At 32.5% G+C, this 16,185-nt stretch overlaps 1 protein-coding gene across 2 annotated transcripts in view; it reads right to left on the minus strand.

The window, feature by feature from the left end:
- LOC126827723 (SLIT-ROBO Rho GTPase-activating protein 1) overlaps positions 1-16,185 on the minus strand; it is a 132,039-nt gene that overhangs the window by 83,231 nt on the left and 32,623 nt on the right. Inside the window, exon 1 of one of the 2 annotated variants that reach the window (XM_050557216.2) lies at positions 746-908. The exons of the other annotated variant lie outside the window; for it this stretch is intronic. Coding sequence (XP_050413173.1) covers positions 746-842 — 97 coding nt within the window. The 5' untranslated portion in view covers positions 843-908. Of the gene's footprint in view, positions 1-745; positions 909-16,185 lie in introns of those variants that run through there. 2 annotated transcript variants of the gene reach the window in all.

Genomic DNA, 16,185 nt, shown 5'->3' on the forward strand with positions numbered 1-16,185 from the left:
CATGTTTTTATTTTACTTTTTTCATTCACGTTGATTGAGCAAAATGATAAGTGGGAGGGCTGTGGATTACAGGAGTAGTTATACTATACAAATTTCTTCACCTCATTGATTTTTTGGGATAACATAGTCTTAATAATTTCGGCTAAAGGTAGGCCCGTTTTTTTTCTTCGTGGCTCAAACAATTTGCAAATCGAAAGTACGATTTCATACTCGGCATACACAGACACTCATAAACATTGAAACAAGTAAAAGGCAGTTTGGAATTTGAAATAAAATAGGCTGTAGCGCCACTGTCCAGATAAAATTTCCTAATAGCACACTGCAAGGCGTAAGCCAGTTTATATAGTGTGCAGAATAGTGGGATGTTAAACCCCATTTGATTTCATACTAAAATATTGTAAAAGCTGACTCATCTAAAAGGAATACCCGTTCATTAATTAATCAATTCAGTTTAGTGCATAATGAATTGAAAATATCACAACATCGAAATTCTTTGCAGACAATATAAACAAGTCAGTGACACCTATAATTGTTGAGTAAAACTTTTTGACGGGCCTCTTTTTTAATCCAATTGAATGCAAGCTGGGAGATGATTATCTACTGTTGATATGTTTGGTTTTCTTAATAAAATATCAAATAATCAATTTGAGCACATTTTAGTGTGAATTAAGCCATCAAAAATTAGATATTTTCGGAAAATATACCAAATCGGCAACTTTAAGAAAGTTTTAAGAAAAATACTCACTTTTCACAAATGGTTTGTAATTAAAATCCATAACCCACTTCTCCTCTACAGTATCAGATTTATCAGAAGATTTCTCAGTTTTATCTACTTTCTCCATTTTTCAAATAATCCAATTGATTTATGTATTACTATTCCTTTAAAAGTTACTCTAGATCGTTTTTCATACACAACAATTCACAAGTCCTTGGAAATTTCAAATGACAGTAATTCTGTGAAATATCCAATGTTTAAAATGTTAACACTCACTTTAATGCCACTTTATTAACTCCTTTTCCCTGAACATTAATTCATCTAAAAGTCATAATGTATTATAGTCCTACCGGTACAACTGCCATCAAATTGATAAATCTGTTCGTGAAAATTTGCATAAAATACAAAATAATGTTAACCAATTTTGATCTGCACAAATTGTCAATCTAAATATCATGAAAATAAACTAAACTATTTTCTCAAAACACATTTTGTTAAGAAAAAAATAGCTGCTAATACAACACAGTTAGTCAAACACCAAATAAAACACCAAGAAGATTCACTAATAAGTACATATCTAATTTACGTAACTTTCTTTAAATACCTGGACAATGTCTTTCTAATTCACAAATTTGTTTATACTATGCTTGGGCTAAATCCAAATAGCAACTTATGTCCAAATGGCAAAAAGCATATAATATTATAATGGCAAAAAACATATAAAAGATGGAATCTGGTCAATAATTATTTACGATAAACACTTATTAGATAGTTTTCTTGAGAACCACTCCTCCTATTAACATAATATCTGACCACAAATTTCTCAAAATCAAAGTAAACAGATACAATGAAATAAATAGCCAAAGAAGTTGAAAAATTTTCAGTGCAGTCCAATCTTGTTACATGGATGATAGAAGTTCAAATACTGGCCCAAGGCTTTGACAGGAAATTTATAAACTTCATGTGAAATATTATCCTAACTGTGAGTTAATTAGATATAACACTTCCTTTTTCAAGTGAACAAGTGTATATTACAAATATAGCCCAGTTATATCATTCACTAACCTCCAATAGTACTTGTATATTAACTAGTAGCTATGAAGGCTATATATATTTATTGCACACTTTAATGTAGGACCAGTTCACCTTGATTAAAATCAAATCGTCCAATCCAAATGGTTCTGATCAAAATTTGCCTTCACATTAACAGAGCAGAATTAATATAGCAGACAAAATTTATTAATCCACTAGGGATGCTCCAATTCGAATCACAGAGAGTCCTCTAATGTGGATTAATGAAATATTAAGTGGAGAATGAGATATCAAACAAACCTTTGAATTAAAACCCTACTATTCACCTGAAACACATAAAATAGAGTGATATCCCAATTTCAGCTTCTGTGTGAAATATAAATAACTTATTCCACACTGGCTATCTTTCATCTGTGATATCTAACACAGCTTTAAGTAAATTCTAATATACTGGTACACATCTCTACCAAATACTAGTCGATATAAACTATATTAAACGGTTTAATATACAGGCACCATTTTCTTACATTGCTTTGGTAAGTTTATAAACAAATTAATGAATTATATATCAAATTTAAATCATAAGTGAATATAAATAGACTATAAATTATACAAAATTCATTAACATCACATCCAATTCATAAATATTAAACATCAATTTTCCTATACCACATACTGCACTGCAAGTCCTCTGATTTCTGCAGTAATAATGACAGCTATATGACCTATTGCACACTAATTTCGTTGATATTAATAACTTCTGCTAACTGAACAATTTGCAATAGACGCCCAAGTTATTCTCCATATTCAGCTATTTACATACAATATACACACCAGACTTCAATTGTCTGAGATATCAAATCAGTGACACATATCACAAGAAATTCTTTACAAATCACACCCAATACCTCCATTAACTATTAATCTTAACATTCAAATATTATTAGCAGAAGTGAATTTCAACTAATAGATATTTTCATACGCATGACTTGATAAGCCTTAAGGTTCTTTTCTATCATTTACGTACCTAATCTCATGCATCATAAATAATCACGCCACAGTCGACAAGGTATGTTTTCTGCTAAAACAACTGTTGCAACTTCTGACGATGGTGACTGCAAAAATTACAATATTTCAACCCTGGGTGAGCAAATTTCACCCCTTAGGACTGTACTTTATACATGCGCATTTGGACAATTCATTAAAACTGTACCTTTGGCTTTGTTATTTCCAAGCCCTTCAATTAATATACATAAAGGTACCTGTGACCGACTTTATCTTGCACAAATTTCTAAGCGGTCTGTTAATTTGTCTAGGAAAGATTTGTCATTTTTCTGTGAATTTTATTGATATTATTAATACATGTTTGACACAAAGTTTAAAGTTCTAAAATAGATGGTATCTATAAACAGTCCTACCTTGTTAAAGAATAATCCTATTAATCTTATAATTCACTATTGCCAGTTGAGAAATTGGCAAAAATATCATTTTCAACTTTAAATTCAAACGTTTGAAGATAGCTATTCCATGGTGGGGAAAAGGAAAACAAGGGAGGTAATTGGGAGGTAATTGTGATATTATTTCTGGTGTGAAAATTTTTAAGTGTGAGAAAGATAACCTATGATCGTATAATAGTGAGTTGACAACCTATTGAGCAAAAGACATAGAAATAATTATGTTTTGACTTTCTTTGAAAATATGAAATTGTAACTTTAAAACATTTTTTACAGGCCTGATCAAGTTAAGCTGTATTTTATTTGTGAGGTTTATCTCGTCAAGCTGCTTCTGCATTTTTTTTTTTACTTTTCAATATCCAGAATATTAACTACCTTAAAGTGACATTATGGAAGATAAAATAAAGAGCTGACAGTTCTCGCTATAATAGTTAAAAAATATATGCTGAAAATTTCACTCAAATTACTTCGCTCTGAGCCGACAAAAGCTTATTTCAAAAATGCTGTAGCCTCAATTGTCATGGTAACGATAATAAGTTTGATTATCCATTGTTACGGTTAATCATGAACGCCTGTTGAACTGTAGATCGGATTCAAATCTGTTAAAAATCGGACCCATCAGATGGCATCGAGAGTTGATTATGGTCTTTTCATGTTAATAAATGTCTAATTAATAGTTTATGTAACATTTAAGGCCTAAAGAAAGACCTGTACTAAGCAGATTTAGCTCTTGCATAATGCATGTTTAATTACCTTATGCCCACCAGTTGTAGTGAAAAAAACAACATTTTTCAGAGCTTTTCTTGTTTTTAAAAATTAGAGAATAATACAGTCTATGGATCAACAATATAATGTAGTCAAGAGTGAAATTAAAATCTAAGTTTGAGAGAGAATAATCCACCTGAGTTTTGAATCAATGACTCATTTTTAAACGCTCAAGTCTTTTCATTTAATTCCACCTTGCACCTATATAATATAAACAAATCTAAACACACATGTTAAAACCAATATTTCATCACTTGAAGAGTTTATTATAACATTAGGCAACATGTGTTACATAGATCTGTGTAAAACTGTTTAATAAATAGTTGAATTGTTATATAAACTAAGATTAGTTATAGCAATTAATTTTTTCTATTCCAACAAACACCTGTTTTCATAATCATAAAAAAATCAATATAATAAGCACCTAATAATCCTGGAAAAAATGCTGCTCTCTGACACAAACATTATATCTAACAATTCATAGGAGGATAAAGAACAACCTCAAATAAACAATATTTAAATATATAGAAATACACAACTGTATAATATAAACTTGATCCATCACCACATTATATATAAAACAGTTCAATACACCACTATATAATATACACTATAAAACAATACAGAACTCTGAAATTACCAATATACCCTCTAATATACAAACTATTAAAATATTCAACTGTATAATATACACTTGATCAATCTACAAACATCTGAAATCCAGTGTACCTGAACTACCACTGCAGATATTCTTTAATATACAACTGTATAATATACATTCAAGACACTCAATACACATTTATAATCCAAGATATACATTAATCACCAGGTACATTATACAACTTGTTACAGTACAGCTCTATACAATACCATATAGATTATCAACATACAATACCTCCAAATACATAACTTGATCCAATTTCACAATTCAATTAGCTTTAAAAATCTGATTTTAAATTTCACACAAATCTTACTCAACATTCTTAATAAATAATCCAAAATCATTCACCAGTTTACCAATATACCTTGAATAACACTGAGAACAGTATGATTGATACCTATATTAAGATATGATATTTCACAATTTACATACATGCATATATTATGATTACTAGTGAGAACACCAAGAAAATTCTAAAGGTAAATCCATATGATGGCTATAGTATGTACATAATATAAAAATTATTTAGAACTTTGCCATTCACTTCTTTGTGACACCTGAGGCTAATTAATGGTGATTGAAGCTAGCACTATTATTTTAATCTAGCTTATTATATTACAGTACCCACACACACGGCTTGGACACATACCTTTCTGATGACAAACATCACTGACTGACTAACATATGACCACACCAATCAATATTAAATAATCAACACAGTCCATACACTTAATATACCATTATCTGATATCTAACAATGAAGAGTGTGCTTACCTGTTTGTTTTAGAAATGGGGTTTAACGTCCACTCGACACAAACTAGGTCATTTCGGGACTATTACCTGTTTGTATTAATGCTTGAAAAATTAAGATCCTCTTGTGTAGAAAACGTTCTGGATGTGAAATGAAATATGGTTTAAAAATCTAATTTTTCTGTTTCAATCCTCTTTATAAAGTTGGCCTTACGTCATGCAATGCGCTATAAGGGAAATTTTGCAAGCATAGCAGTATTTCCCCCATCTTCAATGGAGGGGGGAGGCCCCATCAAAATGACTGCACGATTCTTGCTTTTCAGATTATATGCCCTACACCACTGACACAGACGAACCTCCTAGACAAACTTCTATCTGGGATGAACTATATAATCATCTAATTGGAATATTTGCAACCCTCCAGTCCCAGACCTAATCAGATATCAATCGTCATTATAATTTATTTTGAGTTATTATGGCCAAAAAGCCAAAACAAAACCAGTATTTAGATATCTGCTGGTACTACTGGGACTTTATATCATAATCACATGAAAGTCATGTGAGATAAGTGCTTTTATATTTGACTCACTGACTGACTGTCAAATCAATTATCTTCTTTAGTTGTAGAAACATTTGAACCATTTTAAAGGCCAGTAATAATAGTTGGTGAAAGAAAGGGTTTAGAATAAATGTTATTATATAAAGAGAGAATCTAGTGAATTAGTCATTTTATATTCACTCAATACTAAACAGGTTTAACATAGTAAAGCAACGATTCTACAATTGCAATAAAATTAGTCTAATGTACATGCAGGCCTGCAAATAATGATTTTATAACTATTGAATTAGTACCTGTCATATACTATTCAAAAAAAGTAGGGGATATTTGATTTTGGGGGCATAATACTAAAATATGCAAATGACTACAAAAAAAGTCACTATAGAACCTAACAGAAGAAACATTTCCAGTTACATGTGACACCCAAACGCACCAATAGCTACCGCATGGAATGCATGTGATGCTTGGGATCATCATGGGGGTCCAACCCAAGATTTGCACGACTCTGACTTTGAATGTTACAGTCATTGTGGCATTGAATTCCAGGGTGGAAACATCAGTTTAATTGTTTTAGTGACCAGAAAACAAATTTTGATATGCGTCGGCTTACCCAAAATGAAAGGTTACGTGCCCTTAGCATGCTACAGATCGGCACAACACAGGCGGTTGTGGCGCGGACGATGAATGTTTCTCAGTCTGTCATAAGCAGGCTATGGTCCAGATACCGTGATACACAATCTGTACAGGACAGACCACGCTCAGGTCGACCAAGGGCGACAACTCAAGCCCAGGATCGATTTATCCGTACCTTGGCCTTGAGAAATCGTGTCATCACAGCAAATCAGATCAGCGCTCGTCTTCAAACAGACACTGGTGTGAGAGTGAGTGGCCAGACGATTAGGAATCGACTGCATAGGGGTCACCTTCGCGCCCGACGTCCTCGCGTGATCCCTTGTTTGAGAGATCATCACATTCAGGCAAGACGTCGTTGGTGTAGGGATCATCAACACTGGGATAATCGACGCTGGAGCAATGTGATGTTTTCAGATGAGTCAAGGTTCACTGTTGATTTTTTGGACAGACGTAGGAGGGTGTGGCGTCGTCGAAACAAGCGCTTCCAAGATGTTAACGTCATCAGACATGATCGATTTGGGGGTGGTTCTGTTATGGTGTGGGGAGGCATCACTGTTGCTGGAAGAACGGCTTTACATGTTGTTGCAGGGCGTGTTACAGGCCAGTACTACCGGGACAACATCTTGGCAGTCCATGTTGTGCCGTTCGCACGACGTCATGGCTGCCGTTTCATCTTCCAGGATGACAACGCAAGATGTCACAGGGCCAGGATCGTTACAGGTTACCTCCAACAACAGAACATCACCACATTACCTTGGCCAGCACTGAGTCCCGACCTCTCCCCCATCGAGCATGTCTGGGACATGCTTGGACAGAGGTTACGTCAACGTCAACAACGTCCTGCCAATGTCCAAGAACTTGCTGCTGCGTTGCAACAGGAATGGGACAATCTGGACCAAAATGACCTTAGACGTCTCATTAGGAGTATGCCACGTCTGATCAATGCTTGTTTGGCAAACAGAGGAGGATTTACCCGTTACTGACTTGGTTGTGATGCTGTGGTAACTTTGCTGTTTGACCACGGGTATCATTTTACCCTTATAATCGTCAGTCTGTGCCTTACTTAGTCTAACGATCATTTGGAATAAATCGATGAATGTGAACTTCATTTCATTTTGTCATTTGTTTCTTCGTCAGTTTCATTAGGTGACTTTAATAACACTTAAAAATCAAATATCCCCTACTTTTTTTGAATAGTATAATTGATTTTTAGCCGAATGTGTTTTAAAAAAAAAAATGAATAAAACCATAGAAACATGACAAATCAGAATAAGAGAAAATGACAGAAACCAGAGGGACTGTGATTGAACTATGTCTGTAGCCAGTGCCTTATTTCCAGGCTCATGTACATGTACCAATCTGAATAAAATCAGATGTTTTTCAGTTAAACAGTATTTCCTATCATGTCAAGACATAGCCTACTGATCTATACAAACTTACTGAAATACTGTGTACAACAACAACCATTATCAGAAATAAACCCAAATACTAATCTGGAACATTTAAAAGTGATAGAGTAGTAAAAAGAGTAACATGCTCTGTTTGTGCATGACACCCATCTCTTCCAAGTTGCAAATTCCTCTTAAATACAAATTTATTTCGTCTTAGTGAACTTAAAATTGTTTCTAGGGCAACAGGCCTTTTAATATTGTTTCCAATAAGAGCGTAACACTTCATTATTCAATAACAGAAAACAGCCGTTTTACCTTTTTGTCAGAGCCATTTTAACAAATGGACTGACAACAATAGACAGAACAGGCTGTGTACCACTGATTCTGAAGAACAGGTTGTGTTCAGCTGAATCTAAAGACTGTTTTTATTATGAATGAAGTATATTAAGATGGCAATGCAACAGATGTCAATGGCATGGTTCAAATCAATAAATACAAAAGGCAAGATCATGTATTAAAATATTACATGTAATACAAACCAGTGGTCAGACTTTAATCCCCAAATAGATTACACCCATTAATGACTTGTGTGTGAAATAGAAGGTGATATCACAGACAATAAGGACTTGCACATTTATCTTTTTATAAAGCATTGAGCAATCAAATTGCTTACTCTGATTAACTACTGGAGATAATGTCTATTATCAAAATTAGTCAAGGTATTGATGTAATTAAATTAGAATCAAGGTTATTGTGTCCCAAAGTCTCGACCAATCAGAATATTTATCACTCTGCTTAATCTGAGCAGAAAAGGCTCCTTCTTGGAATCGGTCAATCAAATTCTTTATGGCAAGGCATTGTCTTCACAAAGAGTTGCGAATTAGTCACAAACGGTCTTCTATAAGGTATTATTATTTACAGGGTGGGATGTTGATTCAAGCACCAAGCCACCAATGATGTCAAAGTGTGATGTGACATACAGTAAAAGCGATGCAGATTAAAACTGTAGAGAAAAGTCAGATAAGTTGCCAGGCAACAAAACATGTGCCCACAGTAGCTAAGTAGTCAGTGCAGTCAACAAGGGTTGTCACATATTTTTTCTTTTGTTGGTAATGAAACATTTACAATATACTAAAATCTGATTAAGAGTAAAATCTCATTAAGTAATTATCAGATATCAATAGAATTTGTTTGGCTTATAGTTCTGCCCTATGCTAACGTTTTAGTATACAAAACATTTAATATCATAGATTTAGCTGTTCAAATTATCAAAAAATCATTGAAAATCGATATACTAGGTTGTCTCAAGACCTTAAATACCGTGTATAAATTTAACGTCAATTGGATGTTAACTTTAGTCTCTAGAGGGTCCACAAGATTTTTCAAAGTGATCAAGGACCAATCGACCGACGGACGGGCGACGTCAATATATGACGACATTTCAATGTGGGCGTATATAAAAATTATGAAAAATATATTTATGTTAGTTCCCTAAACTTTAAGAAAATCTATAAATTATTGTTCTCTATAGTTCAAAACGGTTTTTGAACTGAGGATATGTGACATACCTTAATAGCGATGCTGATTAAAATGGTAGAAAAACATCAAAATTTAGAACAATTATTTATGTTAGTTCCCCAAGCCTTTCAAAAAATCTATAAATTATTGTTCTCTATAAATTAAAATGGTTTTTGAACTGTGGATATTTGACATACAGTAAAAGTGATGCCAATTAAAACTTTAGAAAAACGTCAAAATTTAGAACAAATATTTATGTTAGTCTACTGGTTTCCATTTGGTCAAATTTATTTTATTCAAATACTTTAAATTTTTATGGGATCCCTCACATAATGAGTTTGGTCTTGATGATATAATCTACAACAGACAGATGTCATTGTTTTCTTAAAGGCTGTGATAGTCTGGATAATCTGAGAGTTGATCAACCTGAGGAGGAAATCACAAGGAAAGTGTTTTTCTTATCCAGTGATAAAAATCAAGATGATTGAATAACACCAGATGTTTCAGTCTGTTAACTCTGTGAAACGATTGATTTCAATTTCTGTCAGATTTTTTTCTCGTTATTTCTTGTTTATCCATATTTCCGTGTTTTTTCTAAAGATTTTCTCTTGGTTTTCACCAGGTGTAAAATTTTCTATCTTTTTCCTCTAAAACAACATGCAAGTAACCTGTCTGTGTGTCTCCACCCTCAGCTAATTTAAAGAGCAGATATTCAAGAAGTTATTTAAAATCAGTCCATATGTTTACTGGATATATTTACCTCTATAAACAATACAATTTCAATATAAAATGTTTTCACAGTAAATATAAAATGTTTTCACAGTAAATATAAACTATCTAAAAACAAAAAACCTAGCCAAATTCCGTACAATTTTTTAAGGTTAATATCTCTGGTTCAACCCATGAAAATTTGTACCACTGAAAGTCCCTAATACCATTTACTTTTTAGTAATTAACATTAATTTGGTTAAATGATCATTCTACAAGATAATATAATTAAAATTATATCTTTATTTTGTTTTGTCTTTACGGTTCAGATCTAACATATTCAGAATGGTGAATTACGGTACACAAATAAAATCAAGACACAATGGTTTTAAGTCTGATAATATAAAATTTGGAATATGAATTGAAAGAAAACGAACAATGAATTAAAAAATAGCATCCACCCTTAACAACTAGGTCATTTTGAGATTAACATTTGAAAAAACCCCAATAAGTCTACAAGTCGATTCTCCTCGATAGCTACATGTAGAATAGTTGAAATCGGTCCTTATGCAATCGGTCCCTCCCTTCCATACACTGTAGACTACTGGACTGAGGTTAGCCCTAGAGCCTTACCCTCAACCTCATACTTGTTTTGAGATCTCACAATTATATCAGTGTACTTTTATAATATGTAAATATTTATTGAATAAATAGTGTCAGAAAAAAAACCTCTCTCTCTATACATCTTAAGTACCGTAAGTAATACCAACATTTATGAAGTAATATTTCGGTTTCTGGTTATGTTGTATATCTTCTTAGGGAAAATGTATCTTATTATATTCTTGTAGAATTAAGTCTTCTATGTGTTTTATTGTGCAATTCTCTTGTGTATTATATCTTGAGAAAATCTTTGACATCAACATTTATCAAAAGCTTTGTTTTTTTTTGTTGTTGTTTTTTTTTCCGTTACATTACTTAGAACAGAATATACAATATTATATTAGACTTTAAATGTACATGTATGTACAATGTACAAGTACCTACTTACATTATGTGTTCTATTACAATATGATTTATTTATATTCTATTATCTCAAATCTTAATATGACATTAAACTACATACAAGAAGCACAGAATGTATGTTTTTATAAATGTTGTGCATTATTAGACATTTTTTTTAGCATAAAACAATAAAAATATTCTACATTTACATTACATCCATTAAAATAACGATAAGGGTCCTACATATTAAATGTAAATGTTTTATATCCTACTAATTTCTTATCATAAAGCCAATATATAACTGTACAACAATAATATTGTTATCATCAAAAAAAGCTTTTAAAAAATTTATATAAAAAATTATTCGTGATAAGTGTATTATATACAAATTTAATATGTACAAAATTATTTTATATTTGTATTTCCAGTAATTTTTAACCCGCTCTTAAAATAATATAGGTAAAACTTAAGATGCAACATGTACGATAATACAACATGCTGTTAATCTCACCAGGGGGAGCAACAGACGGCAACCAGACATAATTTAAGATGTAAAAACATGGAAAGTTCATTGATATGATACGTGCAGACCCACAGAAAAACTAAAATGTCAAAAGGTTTATGAACAAAAAATGTGGCAGCATGTGTTTTTGTGTATTTCTAGTAAACCGGTCTTGTATACACCTATATTCTACAATTACTTGCTTTCCTATTTTTAGCTGTTTTTACAAAGTATCCATAACACAAGAGACTTGGTTCAAATCTAGTTCAAATTGCAATTGAAGGGAGACAACTCCAAACTTTGAACATAAATAAATCCTGTTTACAAACTGGTTTTACCTTTAAATCTTTGCTCAACTTAGTTTTACAGATTAATGTGTCATGCATGAGGCAAAGTATCTTTACATGTTCTACATGTAGAACACTCTATAATATAATTAAAGACACAATTATCTGGTTGAATTCTACTAAACATTTCCTACCATGTCTAAAACCCCCAATCTAAAGATATATATTAGTCCCGAAATTACCGGTACCTTGTTTGTGTTGAATGGATGTTAAGCTTCATTTCTCTATCTAAATTTGTGATGGGGCAAACTGTATTTAAAGATGCATTATGTAAGAGCAGAACTTTTGTTTGGCTTCAAATGTTATGTACATCATTAGCTGGCTCGCTAGTCTGGAGATCGCGTGTTTGATTTTCCGATGTGGTTTCCCGACAAGGACAGCTGTCTAGTCATTCTGATGGGATGGAAAACTGCGATCCCTTGACAACATTGGCTTGCACGTAAAAGATCCCTTGGCAATTGGATTTCGATAAAAGAGTAGTCCATAGTGCCGCTGACCAGGCAAAATTTCCCTCATAGCACACTGTACGATGTATACCTGGCTTCATTACCCCAGTTGGAGCAGAAAAGTAGGACGTTAAACCCCATTTCATTTTCACATGCAAAGTCCATAAATCTTTAGACCATCGGATGATTTTGATTTTCAACAGATTTAAACACGATTGCCAGTTAATAATTTACTAATAAATGGATAATCAAGACTTTTTTTATCGTAACAATGGTAATCAAGACTACATTGTTCTTCAAATGGCCAGAACTCTGCTCAGAATGAAGTAATTTGACTGAAATTTTCAACATACTGCCATTTTATTATATATTTTTCAACTATTATAGAGATAGATGTCAGCTCTTTATCAAAATCTTACATAATGCATCTTTAAATAATAGTTTAAAAATATTAAGTCAAAATCTGCTTGTTTCCTAAAATAAAATGAAATGGACAAATTTATTTTTGATCCAAATCAGAGGTGCAGCCATTTAAACAAAATTTTGAAATGGAAAGTGTTTTAAGATAGCAGTAATTTAGATTAAAATGAAAAATTGTAGGTATTATATGGTCTTGGTGTGGATGTTAGCCGATAGAAATAATTTAGTGTTCCAACACCAACAGATGATTACAAAAAAATATATGGTGGCATGAAATCAATATAAGGTACATGTAGTCAGAACTTTAGATGGCCATAACTTACGTCTGTACTGATAGATTTGGGACTAAAAAGCTATTTGGCAAAATTACTTTTTATTGTGTATGGTCTGAATTTCTATATTTACCTTTTAGTCAGAAAGATTGATCATAAGCATTGTATAATCTTTGAGTGACATTTAGCGAACAGGAAACCTTTCTATATAAATTACTTTACAATATATGTTGTTTTTATTCTGGATCACCCGATACCACTTCTCATTTACATGAGGAATTCACGTATCTAACATATCATATTCCTCTTTTGAATATAAATTACTTGATTGGAATTGCATGTTCTTTAATAATTTCCTAGAACAAATGAATCAAACAGACTATTGAGTAAGGTGTTGTGAAAAAAGGTAAAAACATTTATAGCTTTTCGACAGAACGCCTGCAGTGCTATTAAGTATTAACCACCTACACACATCTGTTAAAGGTAAACCTCTTGAGAAAACAAAATGAATGATATATTCTCTGAAGTCGAGTTCAGTTTGGTTCATTTAGCAATGTTATTAGATGACTTCAAACTAAGCCAGATATAGTCAGGGCTGTACGCACATGGAAGTTTATTATCATTAAAATATGATATTACCTAGGAAACCAATCTATTTACAAAAAAGGGGCAAAATAATTGAGAAGAAAAAAGGAGATACATGCTGATAAAGTTCTAATATGATTTTAATATGAGGATACTGAACAACTGGTTTATATTTATAGTTACAGGAACATATCCTGCCTACTTTATCCACATGTATTCAACACCTTTAAAAATATAAAGGATCTATGAAACTTAAGTCATATGATAAACCACATTTTTGAAGGTTCTGGCATCCTTGAGAAATTATAGTTGATATGAGATTTTATTTCTTATGTCTGGTAATAAACCACATGTCACTGATATCTCAAGCACAAATCCGGGATTTATGATTTGTCAGGCACAATTCCTTTAATGCCTGTCATTTTGTCAGGCAACAATTTTCCATTGTTTGTGTTTTTTATCAATATGATTCTTTTGAATACATGTCCAGCAGAAGGTTAAAGATATCAGATACAATTTCAACAGTGCTTGAAAGATGGTCAAGTGCAACTAATATCGTTTCTATCACCTATGACAAATAAAACATGCTAATGAACATTTGAAATTCATTAAATAACAGCCATACATTATTAATATTTCAATACATATAGAATCGTATTTAATACTATTGTATATCACGATATAACCTAGATAATTTAACTTCCCTATACAATAGTTTATTTATCAGTTATTTATCAGACATGATTATATCATACTATATTGTATATTAATATCAGGGGGTCTCTTTCTGACATTTGATCGTGTGTGTCAACACATTTAATTGTATACTGTTTTATTCTGATCTAATAGTAACTGCCCAGGAACCCCAACACTCATAAACAACAGAAACCAATAAGTTGAACACATCACACAGACATTGTATGTAATAAACAAGAGATTTATCAAATCAAGTGAATGGATCAGAGGACCAACTGTATGAGTCAACCGGGCTGTATACAGTCCTGGGCCTACTGTGATACAGGTTTTAAGTTCTTAAAATGAAAACAAATTCATAACAAGGGCGGCAACCTGCAAAAACAAAATACAGCAATTCCCAAACATTGTGTGGTTCTGGTACAAGAAATATCACGGTCAGTAGACTAAAGAAAATGTTTAGTTTTTCTATTAATTAAACAAGCTCTGATATAGGGTATCACATCTTCCAAATACATATAAGGTCAGTTTAGGAATAACACCAAGTTGTTTTATACAATCCAGTGCACATGCAATGCATGTGATATTCTCTATACATCTAACAAAAAAAATAAACTCTTAAAAAAATCTAATGTTACTGAGTCTGATTGTCAGTTGTGACAATCAATTTAGAAGATTAATATTTTAATCTATATAAGATGATTAATATTCTAGCTATCATGATTCTGAACTCAGATTTTACCCAGACTGTCTATATAATGTTTCATATAAAATAGTCTCAATTATCTAGACCGGGAGATCGTCTGACAAACTGTCAGTAGACTAGTTCAGTGCAACTAATTAAAAACTAAAACCGATACAGCACTGAAAAATGGCCAGTTGGGGAGTTAGCGTATCTGAAGTCCATTTCATTTAAAATAAAAATAAATGAGAAACTATGGTACATGCATGTATATGCCTTGTCGTAGATATGAATATGGTGGCATGTATTTCAGATTTTTCTTGACTCCTGGGATCCCAACCTCTAGGGGTCATGAAGCTGACTACTCCGAAACTTTTGAAAAAATGCTATGTTTTCATAAAAAGCATATAAATCTCTGATCTATACACCTCTTGTTACATTGCCAATCATCTTTTCTCTCTCACGACCACGATTTGTTTCCTCAGTATCTTATTACATTTTGATCTGGAAAGTGAAACTAGTTTTAGGCTTAGGGGACTCCCACTCTATATAGCAGTGATTCTCAACCAGTGTGCCACATACTAAGAAAATGTGAAAAACCATGTGATCATAATTGGGTATTCACTGGTGTCGACTGATAAGTTCATAGCTATGGTTTTTTTTATTTAGTTTGAGTCATGTGTCTATGGCTTGTCTCTGTCTACGGCTGTATTCCGTCTGACTTAGCATGTTTTTATTTTGAGAAATTAAAATATTTTTCATATATATTTAGCCAGGTGTGCCGCCATTTTTTCATATATTCCAAGGTGTGCCGTTGGTAAAAAAAGGTTGAGAATCACTGCTATATAGGGATGTGGATGATTTACCAGGAAAATGAAATTTGATATTGATCCACACTCTGGACATGTGCCAGAGGATTGCCGCTTGTATTATTCATTTTAAGTCGTGTTGTCTTGGACCTTGGAAATTACGTTTCGCTATAATTTAAAGTAGTTACTTGTTGTGAAAGGAGATGACTGGCACATAGTAAAAGGTGACTTTGTTTTTTGA

Source organism: Patella vulgata, chromosome 7, assembly GCF_932274485.2.
Source record: "Patella vulgata chromosome 7, xgPatVulg1.2, whole genome shotgun sequence".
NCBI lineage: Eukaryota > Metazoa > Mollusca > Gastropoda > Patellidae > Patella > Patella vulgata.